Source organism: Vanessa atalanta, chromosome 10, assembly GCF_905147765.1.
Source record: "Vanessa atalanta chromosome 10, ilVanAtal1.2, whole genome shotgun sequence".
Classification (NCBI taxonomy): domain Eukaryota; kingdom Metazoa; phylum Arthropoda; class Insecta; order Lepidoptera; family Nymphalidae; genus Vanessa; species Vanessa atalanta.
In genome coordinates this window covers 96,187-119,067 of record NC_061880.1, presented here as the reverse complement: position 1 = coordinate 119,067, position 22,881 = coordinate 96,187, and the positions used below count along the sequence as shown (strand labels likewise).

The 22,881-nt window shown below is 41.9% G+C and overlaps 3 protein-coding genes across 3 annotated transcripts; 1 reads left to right on the top strand and 2 right to left on the bottom strand.

The window, feature by feature from the left end:
* Window positions 1-114: 114 nt before the first annotated feature.
* LOC125067042 (serine/threonine-protein phosphatase 6 regulatory subunit 2) lies at window positions 115-11,719 on the bottom strand. Its single transcript, XM_047675420.1, has 20 exons — window positions 11,525-11,719; window positions 11,274-11,353; window positions 9,516-9,789; window positions 9,245-9,409; window positions 8,236-8,618; window positions 7,963-8,162; window positions 7,665-7,792; window positions 7,511-7,575; window positions 7,288-7,447; window positions 7,189-7,221; window positions 7,023-7,064; window positions 6,682-6,789; window positions 6,555-6,598; window positions 6,172-6,227; window positions 5,783-5,841; window positions 5,534-5,577; window positions 5,398-5,453; window positions 4,807-4,896; window positions 464-1,340; window positions 115-425 (listed from the first exon to the last, which is right to left on the bottom strand). Exons 1-19 carry the CDS (start codon window positions 11,582-11,584, stop codon window positions 622-624), a joined length of 2,766 nt encoding a protein of 921 aa, XP_047531376.1. The 5' UTR covers window positions 11,585-11,719; the 3' UTR covers window positions 115-425; window positions 464-621.
* A 988-nt stretch (window positions 11,720-12,707) lies between these two features.
* Window positions 12,708-15,415, bottom strand: LOC125067112 (probable ATP-dependent RNA helicase DDX10). Its single transcript, XM_047675501.1, has 3 exons — window positions 15,237-15,415; window positions 12,992-15,156; window positions 12,708-12,918 (listed from the first exon to the last, which is right to left on the bottom strand). Exons 1-3 carry the CDS (start codon window positions 15,357-15,359, stop codon window positions 12,771-12,773), a joined length of 2,436 nt encoding a protein of 811 aa, XP_047531457.1. The 5' UTR covers window positions 15,360-15,415; the 3' UTR covers window positions 12,708-12,770.
* Window positions 15,416-16,346: 931 nt separating this feature from the next.
* LOC125067113 (cathepsin L) lies at window positions 16,347-21,902 on the top strand. The gene is made up of 7 exons (XM_047675502.1): window positions 16,347-16,537; window positions 16,955-17,050; window positions 17,237-17,439; window positions 19,427-19,589; window positions 20,556-20,761; window positions 20,838-21,036; window positions 21,593-21,902. The coding sequence occupies exons 2-7, from the start codon at window positions 16,958-16,960 to the stop codon at window positions 21,752-21,754; spliced, it is 1,026 nt and encodes a 341-aa protein (XP_047531458.1). The 5' UTR covers window positions 16,347-16,537; window positions 16,955-16,957; the 3' UTR covers window positions 21,755-21,902.
* Window positions 21,903-22,881: the final 979 nt, after the last annotated feature.

Here is a 22,881-nt window from a genome sequence, read left to right as displayed (position 1 = left end):
TATATCCTCGACGTGTCGCCCGGAGGTACAGAATGATAAACTGACAACCTACCGACGACATCGGGGTCACACAGGGGTCGTTACTATTAAGTTTTGATTTAAAGTTTTTTTTTCTAGGGGACACCCTACATAACGCTCGTGTTTCGGACATTAAATGAATTCAACAATGGGTATATTTCTACGATCAAGCGAGGTGAACACATTATTAAAGTTAACTCGCATCGTCTACGGTTCGTGGACACTGATACATTTTAAAGTAATCATTAAACAAATATACATCAAACAAAGTTACATTTTTGCAATGATACGATATTATTGATACAAAATTTACCATTACGTCAAAGCTCGTAGCGTTCGTGGATTGGGTGCGGCTCAGAGGGCTCGGGTCGCCTCCGACGCGTCACGTGACGAAGTATGAAAATATGCTAACCTATTCGTAATATTTTCCAAGGACACTCGGCACCGGCACCACGCTCACTTCGTAACAGGATAAGATAAACATCGCTCTGCGAGCCCGACCGAGTGATCGTATCGCATACGAATGTTTTTGCCTAAAGTCGAAGCGGCGCGCGGCCGACTCCACGCGGGCGGGCGGCGGCTGCGGGCGGGAGGGGGTTCGCATCACGAGTCGGCGCCGGGCGCCGCGGGGCCCTCGAGTGGCGGGTGCTCTTCGTGCGCGTTCTGCTCTACGTGCGCGTTCTGCTCTTCGTGCGCGTTCTGCTCTTCGTGCACGTTCTGCTCTTCGTGCACGTTCTGCTCTTCGTGCGCGGTTTGCGCTTCCTGCGAGGTTTGCACTTCCTGCGAGGTTTGCACTTCCTGCGCGGTTTGCACTTCATGGGCGTTCTGTGCCACGTGTCCAATTTGCGCTTCCTGTACGGTTACCTCTTCCCGGACGTTCTGCACCTCGTGCGCCGTTTGCACTTCCTGTGCCGTTTTCGCTTCTCGCGCGTTCTGCACCTCGTGCGCGGTTCGCACTTCCTGCGAGATTTGCGCTTCCTGCGCGTTCAGCGCCTCTTGGAGGTTCTGCGCCTCATGCGCGATTTGCTCTTCGTGCGTATTTTGCGCCTCGGGCGCGGTTTGCAATTCTTGGGTTTTCTGCGCCTCGTTTGCGGATTGCGCCTCCTGCGCGGTTTGCGCTTCGTGCGCGTTCTGCGCCTCGTGCGGCAGATGCTGTTGTTGCGCCTCGGTCGGGCCGGCCTGCTCCTGCAGCAGCGCTTCGTCGGGTGCCATGTTGCGGAAGGCAGTGAGCATCTTCTGCGCCAGCAGGATGGTGAGCGTGTCCTTGTCGTCGTGCATGTCAGACTCGCCCTGCCGCTCGTCGCGCCGCTCGGACTCCAGCTCTGAAATTATTGTTTATATCAGTAGACGAGGGTATTTTCCAAAGCGAATGGATGTGTATCCGTTGTACAAGTGTTTAAATATTTTTAAATAAAATAAATTTTGGTATAAATAAAATTGTCATTAAATTCACAAAGTACTAGGCGCGCATAATACGGTGGTGCTGTGCCAGACACGGTGCAAAAACGCGAGCGGGACAGCAACAGAAAAGACAAAAGGTAGCTGAGCGGAGCCTACGAGTGTGTGCGTTGTTATCTGTACCGCCTGCCGTAGATCAGTGAGGCATTATATAGAGGGGTCAAGTTAGGCAGGCGGATTGGAAAAATGTACTAAATCCTCGATCGTCGACCAGTATAGTGACCCCCACGCACCTCATACCGGTGAAACCTCTTTATAAGTATTGGCCGCCTGGTACTTCTATACCGAATCAACCATCTATCCAACATGTTTGTTCAGCGCTCCCCCCGCCTAATTCACCCGCTCCCGCGACTGCCCCTGAGCTCGGATCTACGGTACGTGCACCTGAGATATTATGTGAATCGGTCACTGCATCCGAGAAAAGCGGTAGCAAAAATGTCAGTGTAAGAAATAAAAAAGTAGTCATGGCGATGATGATATCAAGAAACTCAAAGGGTTGATCTCGTCCTTATCATCTAAGGTAGGCCAAAGTTTTTTTGAACTCAAGCAAAAAAATGAAAAGCTTAAAGAAAGTTTGCAATTCATGTCAGATAAATATGACTTAATTCTTAAAACACTTCAAAACCTGCAAGACGACAGAGCAGACAAATTTCCCAATCTGCCTGCGAGATGACAGGAAATTTAAGTCAAAGGAAGACGCTAGTTTGAGTGAAAACTGAGCTGAACATTGTCTTAAAAAAGACAAAATAATGCGGGGAGTCAAGTTTTACAACAAGAAGATACCAAATGAAGAAAAATTAAATACTGCACACCTCAGTATACCCGGACCTCGTCAGTTTGCAAACGAAAATGGGTATATGTACTGCTGGACTTCACGAGGTTCCGTATTCCTGCGTAAAGCTGAAGGTGAGCCGCAAATTCGAATCAAATCCGCAATAAATCTCGAGCTCTTAGCTAAAAAATGACTACAAACTACTTCAATGTAATTTCTCACAACTTATTAAGTAAACTTTATTATTATTTTAAGTTTAGTATAACAGTAAATAGTCTTGTTGATTGGTTGGTAGCTTGTATGGTGCATCTAAATGGCATAGTGAGCCAATATTCAATAATTATTTGTTGTTTATATCCAAAGATTGTAGAAACCGTTTTGCTTATTTTATGATATATTTTATGGTACTGTTATGTGATATGGCTCACTTAGTAATTAACCGTAATTTATCGATTTTTTTGCATGAAACAAAATTTGTTATTGATCACAACACAACACAATTCCAGATACACACGCAAAACATTCACATCAAACACCTTATTATAAATAGACTAAATACAGAAGATCTTAAATTCTACACCTAAAGTACTTACCCAAATGATACTCTGTAGCACAAAGACAAACTGGTCATTAGCGTTCAATATTCTAAATTCGATAAGAACAACTTAAATTAATTTATTGTTTCTGTGGAATCATTCAGTATCTCACGGTCGCATGCGAGCTTGCCTGACGAATGTTTGAAGCATATAAACACTACGAAACCAAAATAAATATAGAAAATTTCCTTAACTCTTTAAACAATATCTTAGTCTTTTGCGTCAACAATGACTGTAAGTGTGATATGAGATTTAAACATAAATATTCGACCTGGTAATAATGACCCAAACTCTTTTTTAAAAATTGAATCTTCAGTAAGCTAAGTCTCGGACTGGGCCGTATCCAACGCAGAGTGGTTCGAATTATCGACGATCAAATCCATTCCGATCTGCTTGATACTTTGGTTTTGCGTAGAGATGTTGGATCACTCTGCATCTTCTACTGATTTTTTCGAATGGAATGTTCCGAGGAATTGTTTGAATTAATCTCGGCTACTGAATTTCACCTTCGGACATGTCGTCAAAATTCTAAATATCACGCGCACCCCCTAGATGTCCGAAAATCCACAACAGCGGAATTGCATATTACGATACGATTTGGGAACCTTCAAGAAAAGAACGTACTCATTCCTTAAAGGCCGCCAACGCACCTGCAAGCCCCCCGGTGTTGCAGATGTCCATGGGTGGTGGTAATCACTTTCCATCAGGTGAGCCTCCTGCTCGTTTGCCCCCTATAAAATAAAAAAAACCTCTCAACAGAAACTCGAAGAAACGAAAAGTCTCACCCCTTCCCTAGATACAATCAAAATGACTAACCATTTGATGGGAGCTCTTGATCAAGAGAATGATGAACCGATAAAGCTTTCACCTAATATTCTATACGGAATAGAAGATATCAATAAACTTACTGAACTTTTAAAAACCATGGCAGAAAAGCATCAGCCCACTTACAAAATAGTGAATCAAACCCAAATACGAAAACCTAGCTATGGCATCATGTGTGACATTGAAATCTAGGTATACCATAATTATACTTTCTAGTTCATATTCGACTGAACTAAGTTTATACCGGATTTAGAATCGTTTGTACCTGAAAAGTTTGAAAAAAATGAGGGTACAAGAAATTGGTCAGCAATACATCCACACTTCGAATGTCAGAGACCGTACCGGCCCAGCTCGGTGTGTCCTACGTAATGGACCTCATCCAGCCAACTATAAACGTTGTAAAGTCTACAAAGAGATTCTGCCTCGAAGAATCGTTCAAACGAACCTCTGGCATATAAACCTTACAGTATTGATAGTATCAATAATGTAAAGAAATCTACCGATAAAAACAAAAGTGTAACCAAAAGAAAACGTACGCTGAACCGCTGCATCGCGAAAATAATGAAATCAAGCCAAAATAAACTAGCAAAATTACAGTAATACACAGTAGTTCCTTCCCTACGGCAAATCTTGTTTAAGTAATGCGAAAAATTAGAGACAATCTAACAAAAAATGGGCACCCTTATGAGTCTCATAACAATCCTCGTAAATACACGAATAAAATGAAATCTCTTCGTATTGCAAGGTATAACCTTAATGGATTGGACACCAAACAAAATCCAAGTTGAACTCCTGAGATCATAAGTTAGACAGTTTACTAACATCTGACGCGCACTGTATTACCAGAATTAAATTATTTTTCAAAGACAGTGGAGTGTGGATGTTACCTATCAAATCACCTCGACGGAATAGGCCATGCGGAAACGGCACTAATTGTTTAAAATTCTATCAAACATCACATATTGCGAGAGTATGCGGGAACACATTCAGGCCGAGACCATTTAAGTTGAAGCTCACACCGGACACACAAACTTTGATAACCGCCTAAAAATCGTTTAGTACTAGGACGCGACTTGAACGCTACAATGAATGGATTTTAGTATAACTTATATAGTATCGGTTCGAGTAGCGTCATACCGGAGGAGGGCCAGAAGGGGTCTCCCTGTGCGAAGCTGTCGAACTGCGCCCAGCCCTCCGACACGCACTCCGACGTGCCGCCGTCCCACGCTGCAACATTTACACGAATTCTCACTATCGACAAATATTTTAAATAACAACACTATTTTTTTATTTACAGTACAAAATATAAACATTTTCTTAAACACATTTGTTTATTCATTCTGAATTGTTTAGCTTTTTAAAACACGTTATAACATGAGAGACCTGTAAGTAAAAAGTATTTTTTTTTGTTGCAATTAGGTCCTCGCTAGAGATCAAAAATGAGAGTGGTCCGAGGCCGCTGCCTTGGTGCACACCAAAAGCATTTATATCTAAAGCAGAAACAAAATTTGTGAAATAACGGTCATAAGTGAAATCGGACTATAATTATTGTTTTCGGTTTTCGTTATTATTACCTCTTTTACTGTACCGTACCAGTTTCAGGGTTCCAATAAAATATATTCACTGACTCGATTTCCCTTTAAAGTAAAACCTACTCAGGTGACAAATGCTAAAGTACGATATGACGCAGTCTGTTTCCCAATAAGCGTATAAAAACAAACAACTCACGCGAGGCGCCGCCGGGCTGCGCCGCACTCTCGTCGTCGGACTCGTCGTCCCACATGCTGCGGACACACACGCTCATTGAATACCGTCAGTGGGAACAAGTCGGTGCTGACTGACGCTATGTCTTTAAATTACTCACTTTTTGCTATCGAACTTCATCGCTAAGAAGTTTTCGCTCTCCAGCTGTGAATTAAGAGACTTCATTTAGACGACGATATCGTAAACTTCGAATCTAATATAAACATGACCCGCCCTCGGATACAACAGTCCGAGCTGATACTCTTTGGCAAAAGAACACGATTTAAATTTTCAAAGTGAAAGTCTAGTTCGGTAGAACTGTTAAATTAACTCGGAAGCGCACAACTAAAAGTAAAACTCGCGCGCTCACCCGGTAGGCCTCCGCCGCGCCGCGGGCCCCCGCGCCTCCCTGCGCCGAGCCCTCCCACGCTGCGGGGGGTACATGCAACGTCACACAGAGCCACCGTTATCACAATTTATCGACGAAGCCGAAACTCCGCTTTGTCGATAAATTACCTCAAAGGTTATCTCAAAGATTTCAAAATAAAAGTATTTAAATCACATAAGACTGCGACTTAAAATAATCGCCCGACTCCTTTGATGATTTCTCGGAAAGGAGTCGCCTTTGAAAATTTGTCCATTTGTTAGGGAAAAATTCAACGGGGCAAGTCTCTACCACTAGTTCTACTAAAACAAAATGAATTCCACCCCGGCCGGCCCGTCACCGGCCGGTCCGGCTCCACCGCTCGCAGGACTCACGCGAGGCGCCGCCGGCCCGCGCCGCACTGTCGTCGTCGGGCTCGTCGTCCCACATGCTGCGGACACACAGATCGAGTCACATTCGAGTCACGGGTTCTTTTACATTCAATTGGGCCCGTCCCGCCGCAGGAGTAGAGACAGACGAATCGACGCGACATCGCCGGTCGAGATCTCGGGTGACCTATGATATTGATTGTTCGCGATAGACGCCCCTCATCGTGACGAGAGTGTGTATTTTAAATAAAAACATATAGGCTGTCGAAATATCGCACGGAACATACGATTCGATCGGTCGTCTATCTCTACTCCCTCGATAGGAAGAGAGGGAGTGCGAAAGATCACCGAGTGGCGGCAACCGCACGGTATGCCACGGGATCACTCACTTTTTGTCGCCGTCCTCCAAGTCCAAGAAGCCGTCGCTCTGCAACTGCGAAAGGAAGAATGCGAAATCATTCGGCGGCTCTAGGGGCCCGCGACGCTAGCATAGCCGGGCGCGCCCGGGGCACTGACCGCGCCGCCCGCGCCGCCGCCCCCCGCGCCGCCCGCGCCCCCCGCGCCGCCCTCCGCGCGCGCCTGCGCCTGCGCCCGCTGCGCCGCCGACACCAGCTGCAGGTATATCTGCGCAGGACAGAGCCACGTTACTCGCCCGCCGGCCGTCACCGCAGCGAGAGCCACTCGGGAGTGGAAAGCGTCGTGCGTCGATTAGTGATGTCATTGCGATCGTTTCATTCGCGAGATCTCTCCGTCCGAGACTTCCGACTGCGACGCGGCCGCCTGTCGGCGTCCGGATGCGGGCGTGGCATATCCGACGCAGTCGTAAACTCGTCGGGGTGGATTCGAAGGCGACTCACCTGGTATCCCTCCGTCGTGTCCTCCGGCTGGTCCGCCCCGACCTGCACGCGCGAATTTACATTACTCAGTACACTATCGCCCTCGCGAACGTTCTCTGGGCGCCCCCCGCCGCACGGGGCGCCCTCGCGACGCTCGCGTCGACCCAGAGACAATGTGAACGTTTACCTCGTACGCGTCGTCCGCCGGATACACGCCGCCCTGTGGACAGAGGGGGGGGTCAGCGGGGTCAGCGGGCCGGGTCGGGGGAGGCGGGCGGACACTCACGAGCGGCATGTCGAGGCGCTGCAGCAGCGGCAGCAGGCGCGCGCGGCAGAAGGCGTCCCAGCGCCGTTGCAGCGCCGCGGGCAGCGCCGGCGGCCGCGCCTGCAGCGCCCGCAGCGCGCCCACCACGTGCCCCATGTAGCCGGCGCGCACGTGCCCCGCCCTGCGGACAGCCGCGCTACAGTCGGGCCCGCGGGCGGCAAGCCGCGCGACGGGCGCCACTCACTTCGGCTCCTCGTTCTCCTCGAAGGCGTCCATCAGCCGCGTCAGCAGGTCGCATTCCTCCATCAGCTGCAACATACGATGCGACCCGGTCTCTCAGACGTTCGACGGCTCGAGTGGGGCGGCGGGGCGCGGCGGGCGGGGCCCGCGGTACTCACGTGCTTCGAGTATCGCTCCGCGAAGCGCCTGTTCTCCCTCGCGTTTCGTATGAGCGCGCAAACTTGAGCGTGCAGGAAGTTGTTATGCGGGTACGCGAACAGCATGTCTATCAACACGCCCGCCGTGCCTGCGGAGAGAGACTCGTGAGACGAGCGAGATGCGACCGCACTCACACACTAAACGTCACTCACACACTACGTAAAGAATATGTAGTATTAAACACAGATTTTTTTAATGTACACTGTGATCGATCAGACTAAAACGTTCCTTCCAACTTAACGTTCAACACTGTCGTACCGAGAGTGATGAGCGCCGTGGGCACGTCGTCCACCTCCGACTGCGCCAGGCGCGCCAGCAGCGCCGCCGCCTGCACGCGCTCGGCGCCCACGCCGCCGCCGCCGCCGCCGCCCGCCAGCAGCGCGTTGTGCAGCAGCGGCAGGTGCGGCGCGATGGCGCGCTCCAGCACCTCCAGCTCCGCGTCCGCCTCGTCCGCCGACCTGCGCCATAGAGCGGGAGGGGTGGTAGAGCGAGGACGGGCGGAGAGGCGCGCGGGGGCGGGCCGACACTCACTCGCGGGGCCGCAGCAGCGCCAGCAGCAGGCGGCAGACGTGCACGAGTGCGGCGCGGCGCGCCGAGGGCGGCGCCGTGAAGGCGGCCTGCAGCAGGCGGCGGCCGGCGTCGGCGCCGCGCAGGCGGGCGCACAGCGCGCGCGCGCCGGGCCCGCCCGCGTCGGCGTCCAGCGCCACGTCGGCCAGCAGCGCCGCCGCGTTGGCCGCGCCGCCCGCCCGCGCCCGCGCGCGCTCGCGCCGCTCGGCGTCGGCGCCGTCCGCGCCGTCGGTGCCGTCGGCGCTCTCCGCGTTGTGGTTGGAGTCGAGCTTGTCGTGTCGGTCGTCGTCGTACGTGCCGCAGATTATCTGCACGAGGCTGTCGAGGAACTGGTACTCGTCGAGCCACTGAGACGGAAACCGGACGCGTTAGGATATCGTCGCGACGTCGACCTCCGATCGGCGCGGATCGAACGTTGCCGGCCTCCGTCCGTCGCATGTCCGAGTTCGTTCACTGACGGACGTTTTTAGCTTTGCCGATGATGAATTCGAATCATTTGTAAAAAAAACACCGGCTAAGAAGGCATATTATTCGATACGAGATTATATAGATGATAAGAAAGCGTGGAGTTGATGCTCGTCGACTTCAAGGCGGGATATATTACATACATATATAATTGTATTTAACTAACATGACTGTATTTTTAGATGTTGAAAAGACTACTGAGTTTCTTGCCGGGTCTCCTCGGTAGAATCTTACATTCCGAACTAGTGGTAGCTTCACTTATTATAGTTCGTTGAATGACGATTCAAAAGTGCTTGTAAAAGCCTACTTGAATAAAGTATATTTTTTATTTTAATTTTGACAGAAATTGGTAAACGACGACGGGGTAAAACTTAGTCTGTTCGATCGCCGGGAACTCACCGACCTGTATCTGAGTGGATTTAAAAACCATAAAAAAGTTAAACCCTTCGTTGTATTTCAATTTAGTATGGTTGTAATTTAGTACTTGTTTCGATCGAATGTGACGAACCTCCATGACGATCTCATTGAACGGGTCCGTGAGGCTCAAGAAGCACTTGAAGGTGTCACAGATGGCGGAGGTGGATATGTGTCGCAGCAGGTTAGGCAGGAAGTCGCGTCTCGATTTAAAGAAGTCCAGGACCCGCAGACACACGATGTTGTGCATGTACCAATCCTGAAAGTGAACCGACATGTCATAAAAGTACTGTTTTGGGCGTAAACTTATAGGCCGGGCTCAATTAATAAGTACTGTAGACATAAAAAGAAGTAGCGTATTGCACCTGTTTTGGACTTCTCTGAAGCAAGATTTCAATGGTTTTGCTGAAGTAAGAAGCCAGCAAAGGGTTTAAAGGCGGATCTCTATTAACAAAGTCACAGAGCCGATTCATCTGCACGACGTCCATGGACAGGCGATCGCGCAACGTGAACACGTTACTAGCCAGCACCTCGCTGGCGATGTTCGCGTGCCGGTACTGAGACGTGAGCTCCACATTCTTAGGCGGCTCTTCGGTTACCAGAGTGATGAGCTCCGCGAGTATCTCTGGTTTCGTAAGACTGCAGACAGATGATTACTTATAATATTATTAAATATTCAAACAGCGACATGATGATGACTAACATAGTACTTCCGAAATATGTCGACCATTCTTCGATAAATAGCAAAAGTAAGTAAAACCGTAGGTGTGATCCTAAATGAAAAGGATATTCTAGGTTTCGAACATTTATAATCATGTAACATGACGATACAAATGTTTAGATTTTCATTGCATGTGCACTTTTATTGCTGCGGAAAGAAATTATTTTAGAATTAGATTATTGTTGTCATTATCCATGTCTTTAAATAAAAAAAAGAGTTTGCACATTCACTAGGTTAACTGTTGCGACTCCAATGAGTTATCTCCTGGACCTGAAATCTCTCCAGTCATATTTGATTTTTCATCTAATTGGTTCAGGAAAGGTTCCTAAGATAACCTAATACACATATACAATTATAAGTCTATGCAATACCATGAATACTCAAAATCAGTTTGTGAAAAATAGTATTACTTTTTTTGCTAACTGTACTGCTGTAATAGCAAGTAGTAAGTAGTAGTTGACAGATGACTTGATGACAATTTAAACTTTCAAAATATTACGAATTGAAATATTAATTGTATGTCCAAATTAATAAAAATAAGTACAATAAAGTTGCTTAGATTCCAAGGTTATCGAAATGAGTTTAAAAAAAGATTGAACATGTAACAATATCAATATTCTATTATAATATCTGTCTAATAAGCTATTTTAGGCAAAAGGCCAAGAGGCCCTTATAGACAATCATGAAGCATTAACTTAAGCCAAATGTTTATTTAAAGTCCAATTAGAATTATTACTGAAACTAACATTTCAAATTTTTAAATTCGGAAACACTGTATGTGATTTTGTTGGAGCAAGAGTAATATAATCTTAATATGAACCAACAATTTCATTTATCTACGAACATGTTTATAATATTTATACATTCATATGGTATCTTAATATTTTAAAAAGTATCCAAGTATAATTTCACCAAGTTCACCAAGTTTATGTAAAATAATCATTAAAATGGTTTGTATAGAGTTCAGTTAATAACTTTATATAATAATAAACTTTTTTCTTATTAAAATTTATATATTATAAATATTTATAACAAAGTAAATAAACATATATTAATTTAATATATTACTCATAAAATTACTTGCATTTTCAAATTATCAAGATAAGAGCATACAAGTTTTTAGGATTACTTTATAGCTTACATAAATAAGAACTTGTATTCACACTTTTAGAAAGATTAATGCAATAGTGGTCATCAGAATTTAATTAATTTATTATACATTTATTTTATTTGTTAACTACAAACATGTCTAGACAGTTCTATGAATTTATAGCCATAATATTTCTTTGTTTAAACAATAATTATTTGACAGTTTCAAGCTCTGAAATGCAAACATGTGATGACTAATGTTGACATGAATATCTATATAACTACTAAATATTAAAACGAAATTATAACTCACAAATGTATTAAAGCCTTGTTGTCGGCTTTACATTCTTGCAAGATATCATACGCCTCTAGAACTTGCGTTAATGTGACGTTCTGTAACAACCAATCATTTTATATACCAATATCAAAACCTTTTATAGCACTGATTATTATTTGGCTTTTATACAGGAAAAAACATGTACTATTTAATACAATAAGTATTCTTTCTATATAGTCAATGCTCTGGCCACTCATAACCATTAATCTCAACAACAAAATACGCACCCCCTCCTTTAGAAGAACGTTTAACTCCCTTACTCCTATATAATTACCGCTCCAGAACATAATTAAAATTAATAAGTACGAACTATACAATTATTATAAATCCATAGAAATTCATTAACTTTAAAGAATTTAGTTTATGTCTATGTAGAAGTACAACGATCCGATTTCTGTCTGACAATTACCGACACACCGACATCCGACAAGACAAGGCAAGCAGAAAAGACAGTTAAGTACTGTATTGCCAGGTTAACTAAGTTGCAGTAGTTAAAACTTAATTATTAGAAATGTTACTTACTAACGAACCACTTTAAAAAAAATTAGTATAAATACAAAATGGAATTCAATTATTAAGTGTGAATAATAAAATGAATATTTCGTTCGCTTATTTTTATTCATAAGCATACGGCCGAAGAATATATAATAGTTTTGCAGCCAAGGACGTGAGACGACGGTATAAGAGAATATGGGGGCCATGGTGAACCCTTTTTTCTCCAGTTTAAATCCTTGTACTTATCAAAAAGTTTGGTATATTTCGCCCTCTTCATATCTCACGGGACCCGCGGGTCCATGACAATGGGGACCTAAGCAACCCCGTGAACCCTTATAATGCTTACAGTACCCATTTATACCGATATTTAACTATTACAAGTAGGCGTACGTTTATATAAAGTGTAGCTAGGGTAGATATAACGAAATTCACTTATTTCAATTTAATTTATAACCTTACATGAACAATTATATTTAATGAATAATAAAAAAGTCTGCTGGGCTAAGGCCTCCTCTCCCTTGTTTAAAAGTAAATCGTTGTAAGTACGACAAAATCTAACAATTGGTTTATAATATGATGTATTATTACTGTGAACACTGAGTACGAAACTATTCAAGTGTACACGACGAGATCTAAATTTTATATTAAAATTAATATATAATAACAAGGTAGAAGAATCTATTTTAGAGTGAATTATTTTGTGTAGTGTAGAGGTCATTACAAATTCTGCCACATGTGTATTCCACCAACCTGCATTGGAGCAGCGCGGTGGAATATGCTCCAAAAGTTCTCCTCAAAGGGAGAGGAGGCCTTAGCCCAGCAGTGGGAAATTTACAGGCTGTTAATGAAAGAAGTCTCATAAATAAAAGACAATCTTGAATGGATATTGCAACAATGAAAAAACAATAAGTTTACATTATTGTTTATTTACTTAAATAATAAGCATTATATCACAATAACAAAATCTTTTTGTTATAATTATTTTGACTGCAACAATTGCATTGCAAGAGCCTCAGCCTCTTGTACCGAAAGTGATGCAGACACATCTTCAATCTTCTTCACTTTGCGAGGAATTATACTTTCTTGTGGTATGCCTTTACTCACAAGCAGCTTTCTCTTTGTAGGTCTGAAAAAAATAATAATTAAACAATACTCTATTAATAACCAATAATGAACACACTAACTTTCGTGAATCTAACCTGTGATATATTTCATTCCTCTCAGATTTATCACTTTCTGATGAACTGTAAATTTCTGAAGTATTATCAAATGAGTTTGGTTCTTTATTATGACTACTGTTGTCATCTTCATCGTCATTAGCACCATAAACTTTGTCAGGATCTGGAAGCCATGATAAATCAGGTCCATCGGACTCAGATTGTGATCCAAAGTCATCTTTTTCTCTTTCATTATCTTTTTTATTTTTCAGTTTTCGTTTTTGTTCCTTATGTTTTGCTTTCACTTTTTCTCTAAATCTCATTTTGTCGAATTTATCTTCTTCTCGCAAAACTTCCTTAGCTTTCTCAATATCTATTCCACCAACATTTTCATTTACAAATTGTTTAGCCAAATCAGACTTTACATCTTTTTTATCATCTTCTATTGCTTCACCATCTTCTGTAAACTTCACCATAGTGTTAACTTTTATTTTCTTTTTAAGTATTTTTTTAGCAACTGCAGCCTTAGTCAAAGGCTTGGTATTCTTTTTTGACTCTCTGTTACCATCAATTGGGACCGAAGGTATGTCTACATGCACATTTTTCTTTTTGACTTGGAGGAAACCATCTTCATCACTATCTTCATTGTCATTATGAAAATCAAATTTAGGTATTTCTTTCTTTATTTTAGATTTTTTAGTTCCTTCCCTTGCTAGCTCATTCATATTTTCAGACTCACTCTGATCGGATCCTTCATCATTTGAAGCGTTTGCTTTTAATTTTTCAACAGCATCATCGGTATTTGTGGCATCTGGCTCATGTATGCCTATTGAAGTTTTATTATATTTCTGCAGAAATCTTATTCTCGGTGGAACTATTAGACCTAATGATCTAGCATAGGCATCTGTGTCTATCAAGTGAATATTAAAGATATCTTTATTCTTCATCAAATAAACAGATTTTAAATAACTAACAAATGCTCTTTGTGCTGTTTGTTTAAGATCTGTGTTATCTGAAAGTAGACTTTCTATTTTTCTTTGAGGTGACATTACTTTTGATGGATCAACAGATATTTTATTTATAGGAATTTTATTTTTATTAAGATCTTCAATGATTTTCTCCTCATGTGGCAATAGCATCAGCAGTCCTTCACCTTTGCCGAGCACCCCACGAGCAGTACGACCAGCTCTATGTATGTAAGTATCAACATTTTCTGGACAATCATACTGTATAACCCAGTTCACTTTAGGAAAGTCTAACCCTCTGGAAGCTAAGTCTGTAGCAAACAGGATTACATTTGACTTTCTGCAGAATTCTTGATAGATTTTTTCTCTTTTCTCTTGATGTAGTGTACCATAAAGAGCAAGAAGACTAACTCCTGGCCTCAATTTACAAAATAAATCATAAGTGTACTTTACTTGTTTACATGTAGCCATAAATACTAACACCTTTTGCTTAAGATGGTTCCTGATGAAAGACCATAAGATTCCAACCTTCTCATCTACTTCACAAACAATGTAGCTTTGTTGCAGAGACTCGGGAGTAACAGTAGCAGCTTGTTCATGAGGTGCTACATATGTAGGAAAAGACAAGCTCAGTCTTGCCAAATCTTTGACAGATTTAGTTTGTGTAGCTGAAAATAATAGTGTTTGCCTCTTAGGTGGCAAATTTTCTATTATAGCATTCATTGTGGCCTCAAAGCCCAAGTCAAGGCAACGGTCAGCTTCATCTAGCACTAGAATCTGTAGCTGACTGCAATCAAATAGAGGATTCTCATCCATATGTTGCAAAAGACGTCCTGGAGTACATATAAGAATATTCATTTGATCCATTCTCTTCCTTTCAAATTTAAGATTTTGACCACCAATTATTAGACCAGCAGAAAAATCATGCAGGTGGCCTACTTTCCTAAGAGTTTCATATATCTGATAAGCTAACTCCCTAGTTGGTGATATAACGAGGGCTCCAACACCATCCATCCTAGTCCATTTTTTACAGAATAATATTTCCAATATTGGTACCAAAAAAGCTAATGTCTTCCCTGAGCCCGTCTTAGCAGCCCCCAATATATCCTTACCCTGCAAAGCATAACCTATAGCTAGCTTTTGTATGTCTGTTGGAGTAAAAAAATTGTTTTCTTTAAGACCTTTTAAAGTCTTTTGTGACAAAGGTAAATCCTTAAATGATTTTATTTCAACCGGAACAATCTGAAATTAGAATTTTATTATCAGGAAGTATCCATACATAAATAATCACATAAAATTTGAGCATACTTCAAAAACCATACCTTGTCATACTGCGCCTGCAAATATTGAATAGCTGCATCTTCTTCCACACTCTTTTTCTTTTTAGGCTTAAAAAGCCGGTGCTTTTTTTTATTTAAATTGTTTTTTACTCCTTCTTTGGTCATTTTTCATACGATAATAACAAACTCGCTGTCCCACATGCACAAATTTGAAACATTTGTCAATTGTCATAATCTTGTTGTATTGACAATTGACGTTTATTTTAGTGTTGCTATATATTATTTCTATAATTCAGTATAAAATCACAAATGTTACAGAGGCAATGGAAGGTAAAGTGCCCCGATGACAATATACCTAAGTAAGTTACTAAAAAAAAACTTGAGGATTATCCATTGGTCACGCTACATGACATAACACACCGTGCCCTGGTTCTAAGATTATCAATTGAAGTGTCGCATACGTTACCTATGACTATAAATATGACACAACTGGTTGCATTCTTTACCCTCTAAAAATTTTAGAACACTTTTAGAAAATGAATGTTTTCGCATATCAATTGGTCTCCGACTGAAAACATCGCTGTGCTTTGAGCAAAGATGCGAGTCGAAAGGTGGACTTTTTCCGCCACGATTCTCTTAATGATACAATGAAAAGGACTATTTTTAATTTTGGTTTATGTATAATTAATGCCATTAAAAATTCTTATGTAAATGAATATATTTTTATAAACATTTTTTCACAGTGGTGTTTCTAAAATATGTACATTATAAAACAATATCATCACCAGACATTGTAGTGTTCTTGTGTTCCGGCTTAAAGGGTGAGTGAGCAAAAGCAAATGGCATTTCAGGCATAAGGGTCATAACATCTTAGTTTCCATGGTTGATAGTTGTTATTATAGTTATTTATTTATTAATTATATACATTTAATCCACGCCAGAATTATTTAGATCATTGATTTTTAACAATTATTAATCTGTAAATTAAAAAAAAAATATATTTCTATCTGTGGCGAATATGTTCGTTCATTCATTCTTTTTAGAGTAATTTGTTCCTTAGATCAAGTTGATTAGTTCGTAATCGTACGAATGTAAGATCGAAATTGAATGTTGATTGGTATAAAAAGCAAGTAAGCGACAAACACAAAGTTAGCTGTTTACAAAAGTAATTTAGCTGGCGCAGTCGAGTAGAACTCACGTCTGCGTGTGACTTGCATTTTTCCTTTCGCATATTAGTTAACGACTTAGTACTTGAAGTTTCTAAACGTGTTTTGCTGCTGCTGTCTATTCTTATTTCTTCGCATTAGTTACGCCAACTGATCATACTTTAAATATAAATTAAGGTAAGACAAATCATGAATTATATTTTTATAATTTATAAATCACACCACACCTATTTCTTTGTATTGCGTGCTATGTTGTTATGTAGTTGTCAGTCGTGTACTAGTGGGTCGATTTTAATATTATTTTTGCAATGATTGATTCATTAAGAAATTCATAACAGTTAACGAGAATGCAGTAATTTGGAATTGGAAACTTAATTTAACAAAACTAGGTATAAATTAAGTTTCCAAATTACCCACTAAGACAATTTTTTCCACGAAACAAAGCGTCCTCCTCCATAGGGTACTTTGTTTTTAAATAGGTATTACCTACTTAACTAATCCGTTGAAAAAAAATAATATAAACTTTCTTTTTTTTACAAATATATTTCCCCTTTTGACTCATTTTTTGTACCAATCTTATGATTTTGAATGTAGACAATGAAGAGCCTAGCTGTGCTCTTGGTGTTAGTGGCGGCGGTCAGTGCCGTCAGCTTCTTCGACCTCGTCCGCGAGGAATGGAACGCCTTCAAGGTAAGCAAAATCACGTAATAAAATAGTACTTCAATATTCAGTTTTAATGTACCATCTTTTTGATTTTACGTCGAATAGTTGTATAATGATTATTATTATCTTTACCATGGATTTTGTATTTAAAATTCAAGCCGACATTTTTTTTGTAATATAATTGAGTGACAATGAAAACATCGTTTGAACTAGCTCGAACACAAGAAATCGTACGAAAGCGAGACCGAGGAACGATTCCGTATGAAGATCTACGCTGAGAACAAACATAAGGTGGCGAAGCACAACCAGCGCTTCGAGCGCGGCCAGGTGACGTACCGCCTCGGCACCAACAAGTACGCCGACATGCTGCACCACGAGTTCGTGCACACCATGAACGGGTTCAACCGCACCGCCAAGTGAGTGCACGCCTACCGCGTACCTTACGAGCTCCGATCCACCTCACTCGTGTGACGTCATGCTCGATCAAAACAATAAAAACTGAGGTTATATCGATCCTCAAAACGTACCCCTTACCTGTAAAGTTCTCCTTGTAAAACAAAAAAAGAACATTTTAGCATTACATTAAATTAATCCTTATCTTATCTCTGAAAAGTAATATTTTCTTCACCGATGATATCGAATTTAAATCGGTAAACATAGTTCCAGTGACCTTAAAATCGCTTTGTTTGGATCCAAAGTCTTCGACCTCTGCCTCTTGCGTCGTAAGCGCAACTCGTAGCTCGTACACCGTCACGTCACGTGACGGGCGCTACGCGTCGATCGGCTCTCGCTTACATGCTGCTCGCGTCGCTCTTGTTTTTGTTTTCTTATCGAAGTTAAACAAACACATTCGGGACTCCCTACTACTTCGACACGATAAGACGTATTGAGGAACTTCTTTGTGTTCCATAACATTAATGTCGTTATTTTTTCCTCCTCGTGGCCTTATTTTGTCATTGAAAGACAAAGTTTTAGGTAGGTCGCCAGTAAGCTAATTAAATGACGTGTGCTATTTATCCAATTTTGAAGATTTTCTATTATAATGTTGTTTTATTATCGCAAGACTAGTGTCGATTGCGTTTTTATTACTCTATATTACTGTATTTAAAGCTATGGGGACCCTCTGGCGCTGATAACATATCATAAGTACTAAGATAATCACATAGACAATTACGTTTATTATTTACTAACAAACTTAGGACTTCCTACTTAATGATATGATATAATGAGTTGTTCCCAAGCGTTGTTGTCGGACGTTTATTGAAATCCGGTTTGAATACATGTTCAAGTATCTCGTAATACATTTTGTAACGAACGAGTTTGCAAATATCTTTTCACACCGCAGCGAAGCAAAATGACGGACCTAAGGTCAATGCCTGCTTGACGACTTGAGCTGCTTTTGGGTCTCTTTGCTCGCTTGAGCTCGGGGAGCACAACCCTGTGATCAGTTCATCTTTCTCGGCGACTGGTTTAGTTTGATCACGAACTTTAAAAAAAAACATTGACTTGACTTCGTTGAAGCAAAAAACCCCACAGTATTATTGTGTGATGTAATTACATGATTTGCAAGTTTTAATATGTATATTCAAACAAACATTTATATCTGCAAGCCAAGACGTTTCCCTTGGAAATAATTTATAATTATCCTTGTTGAGTGTTTAGTGATTACAATGACGAATAGTACAGTAATTAATTGTATAATGGTGTTCGGTGTGGGTTTATTCATTTTACATAACAATTTTCGGAGGAGCAATGTTATTGATAATTTAAAACAATGGATTGTAAATTTTAAACAAGAATCAATATTGGGTCCCTTTTTATTTTTGTTATACATATAGAAGATCATCCTTTTGATGTTGAGGTGTATTTGTGTGGATGATTTGTTTGTGATATTGTATTATTTACTGATGATTTTTAAAAGTTGAAGGAAAAGGCTTATTATGAATTAGTAGACTATGCATCAACGCTGATAAAAGTAGAGTTAGAAGTCAGATATTAATAGTCTCTCCTCCGGTCTCTTTATAATCTGGCAGCTCGAGACTCCCTTCGGAATGAAACGGTGACAATCCTTGTATAGAACACGAGGAAGAAAAGTAAACTGATAACACATAGTTTCCGACTTCTCAAAGTTAATACGTCCACCCTGGGGCGCGGTATTCGTTTCTATTATATCGGTATTATTTCATAGAAGTTCATATATATATATATAAAAAAACATTGATAAATAAGGCATATTACTTAATACAGTATTATATTAATGATAAAAAAGCGTGGACTTAGTCTTTTTTGACATCAGTTTGAGCTTCTGTTATATATAATGTGTACTGTTCGACTTTGTAACCGCGCATGCTAAACTAGTTCAGCTCTTCGACTCGAGTAAGAACGAAGCTCTTCCGTCGGCAGACACAACAAGGGGCTCTACAGCAAGGGCCGGGACTCGCGCGGAGCCACGTTCCTGTCGCCCGCCAACGTGGTGCTGCCGCAGCAGGTGGACTGGCGCACGCAGGGCGCGGTCACCGATGTCAAGGACCAGGGCAAGTGCGGCTCCTGCTGGTCCTTCAGCGCCGTGAGTATCCGCCCTCCTCCAATGACACAAAATGTTACCCATCAACATTAGGTTTGATGCAACATACGTTGTAATTGCATCAGCTATAAACTTAGCTTAGATAAGTGTTCGATATGAACGTTCGTGTTAGCTTATTGGATACACGAGTCCCGTTCTCCGCCAATGTGACAATATTTAAATTATGACTCAATGTCAAAACGGTTAAAAAAAGTGATGATATTGCCATTTATTATAAAACATTGTCCATTCCTGTAATCCGGTCGTTGTATATCGTTGTAATATTATTGTTGTTACCCACGAGGGGCGTGAGTGTTCTGTTCGCATGCGATTATGTATTATTCACTCGCGAAGTGACTCACTCTGATTCACTCGATAAACTTTTATATTTGAGTTTTAAATTCCATCTGCCACAATAACATAACAATAACGTTACATTTTGATAGAAATCGGATCCGACTGTAGGGCTTCGTGTTAGTAACACGAATACTTCGAAAGTTCTCTCAATATTTTGTTAAAAGATTATTTAGTGTAGGTTTTCTAATGAGATTATTAGTATCTTCTGTTGATGCCACGAAGCCATACATACATACATATACATATATTTATATTCACACGACGATCTCACGCAATCATTAGCAAATATCGATAATCTAGTATCGAGTGTGGGAAAGAACTTTTTATTTTTGGAACAATTTGGAACAATTTGACTTATTGGTGACGAATGGCTTTAACTCGTATGAATTATATAAATTTGATATTCCTGAACTAGTAAAAACTCATAAAATGTCACAATCATATTGTTTGAAAAAATAAATATTCACCATACACTTGTTTATATTTATCTAAAATTGAAACATTTCACAACAAATGTTTCGCCAAGCTTCCGTGGGCCGCAGTGGGGCCGGCGACACACGTCGCAGTTTCCTCTAAATAGCGCCTAAACCCGCGTCTGTCCGGCGGCCGCAGACGGGCGCGCTGGAGGCGCAGCACTTCCGCAAGAGCGGCTTCCTCGTGTCGCTGTCGGAGCAGAACCTGATCGACTGCTCCAGCGCGTACGGTAACAACGGCTGCAACGGCGGCCTCATGGACAACGCCTTCAAGTACATCCGCGACAACGGGGGCATCGACATGGAGAAGACCTACCCCTACGAGGCCGTCGACGACAAGTGCAGGTACGCGTGAGCGCCGGCCGCGCCGGACTGCCGCCGCCCGCACAGCCACTGACCGCCCCGTCGCCGCCCGTTGCAGGTACAACCCCAAGAACGTGGGCGCGGACGACGTGGGCTTCGTGGACGTGCCCGAGGGCGACGAGGAGAAGCTGAAGCAGGCCGTGGCCACCGTGGGGCCCGTCTCCGTCGCCATCGACGCCAGCCAGGAGTCCTTCCAGCTCTATGCTACCGGAGTCTACTACGACGAGAACTGCTCCTCCAGCAACCTCGACCACGGGGTGAGTCGTCGCCCACTATCCTTATAGCTTTGAACCGACAGACTTATTATTAAAAAAAAGAACGACTACGTTATAATATTATGTTGAGTGAGACGGTACGGTATCGTCTGGTTTTGCAATGTCGTAAGTATCGTATCTAAATGACTCCGCGCTTAGGTCGACGCATTATATCTAATAAAATAAACAAGTTGTCACTCTTTCATATCTCAAACGGGCGCACTTACGCGCTGATTCATTACAATTAATGTATTACAACGGCTTATCGAGTAATAACAGTTCAAGTTAAACGTTCGGACGCAATCTCAGCGATCGCCCGAGCCGCTCAGCGCTCAGCGCTCATGTTGCGTGCTCCACATCCTGTTGCTGCGTTGGTACAATTATATCCTCCCTACAAATGGGATTGGTCGATCGGCCTCATCACAATCGTTATCGAGCTCGGTTCACTCGCGCCGAGTATAAACTGGTATAAATGGCTAATTGTTCGTGTTACTACGAATAGACATGTGGGTCGTAGTAGTAGTGAAGCATTAATCGTGAGCTCGGTCCGCCGCCGCAGGTGCTGGTGGTGGGCTACGGCACGGACGAGGAGGGCGGCGACTACTGGCTCGTGAAGAACTCGTGGGGGCGCTCGTGGGGGGAGCTCGGCTACATCAAGATGGCGCGCAACCGCGACAACCACTGCGGCATCGCCTCGGCCGCCTCCTACCCGCTCGTCTGAGCGGCCTCGCCGCCGCCTCGGGAGCCTTCTCACATTCCTAGCCTTAAGTTAATCATTTTAAGTGAAAATATTCAGTAAAGTTTTTATCTGTCATTGATTCATGTGATATAGAATAAAAAAATAGATAATAAATATTTTATAAAAACGATGTGTTTCCTTTTCCTTCTGTAGCCCGCAGCGAGTGCCGAGTGGGCGAGTGGGCGAGTGGGTGAGTGAGCGAGTACCTCCGAGTGTCGAACACGTTTGTCGCCGAGCGTGCGCTTGTATTGTTTTGATTGACCAGAGATACGTTTTATACCAACTGTAGCCTATTGCAATCAAGGTACTAGGAAATAAACAAACCTTACTTTTACACATACCACACGTTTTCAATCCAGCTCTGCCGTATTGTGATTAATATTTGTAATATTGCGCTACAAACTTCATTAATATATCTTTGTTATTTATAAAACTAACATTCTTATCTCCACTTTAGTTTTGTTTCTTAAGTTTCGATATCTAAAATCGTCTAAAATTCAATTAATATTCGGGATTAAGTAGAAGGCTCGCGCAAGGCAGTGTCAATGTCGTTTATTTGTCTTTGATAATAAGTTCGCTTACCAAAAATAGATGAGGCATATTAATTTTTACAAGTCTATTATAAATGAAAGATAGGTTTGTATAATATAAAAAAACATTTGTTTCGTAATGTGATTGCGCAATATTCACGACCAGAATTTTTTCACGACAATCATTCAAAATTTAAATTTGTGCAGAGGTCAAAATTTTATTTATCCGGGGACCCCTTTTGCTGCGAATGATTTTTCCGTTGCGCATATTAAATGGTCAAGGTAACTTACAAAATTTTGCAAGAGCTGTAATTTGGTGGTAGAGCTTTGTATTCTACCGCCAAACAGCAGTACCCAGTGTTGCTGTATTCCGGTTTGAAGAGTGAGTGAGCCAGTGTAACTACAGGCACAAGTGACATAACATCTTAGTTTCGCAGGTGACCACTTACCATCTGGTGGCCCATTTGCTCGTCCGCCTACCTATATGAAAAGTGGGTCTGTAATAGATAAAAATTCTTACAATTAGTGTAACTTAAAAGATAGATAAAGGCAATCGCAGCCATTTCTATAGACTTTTTT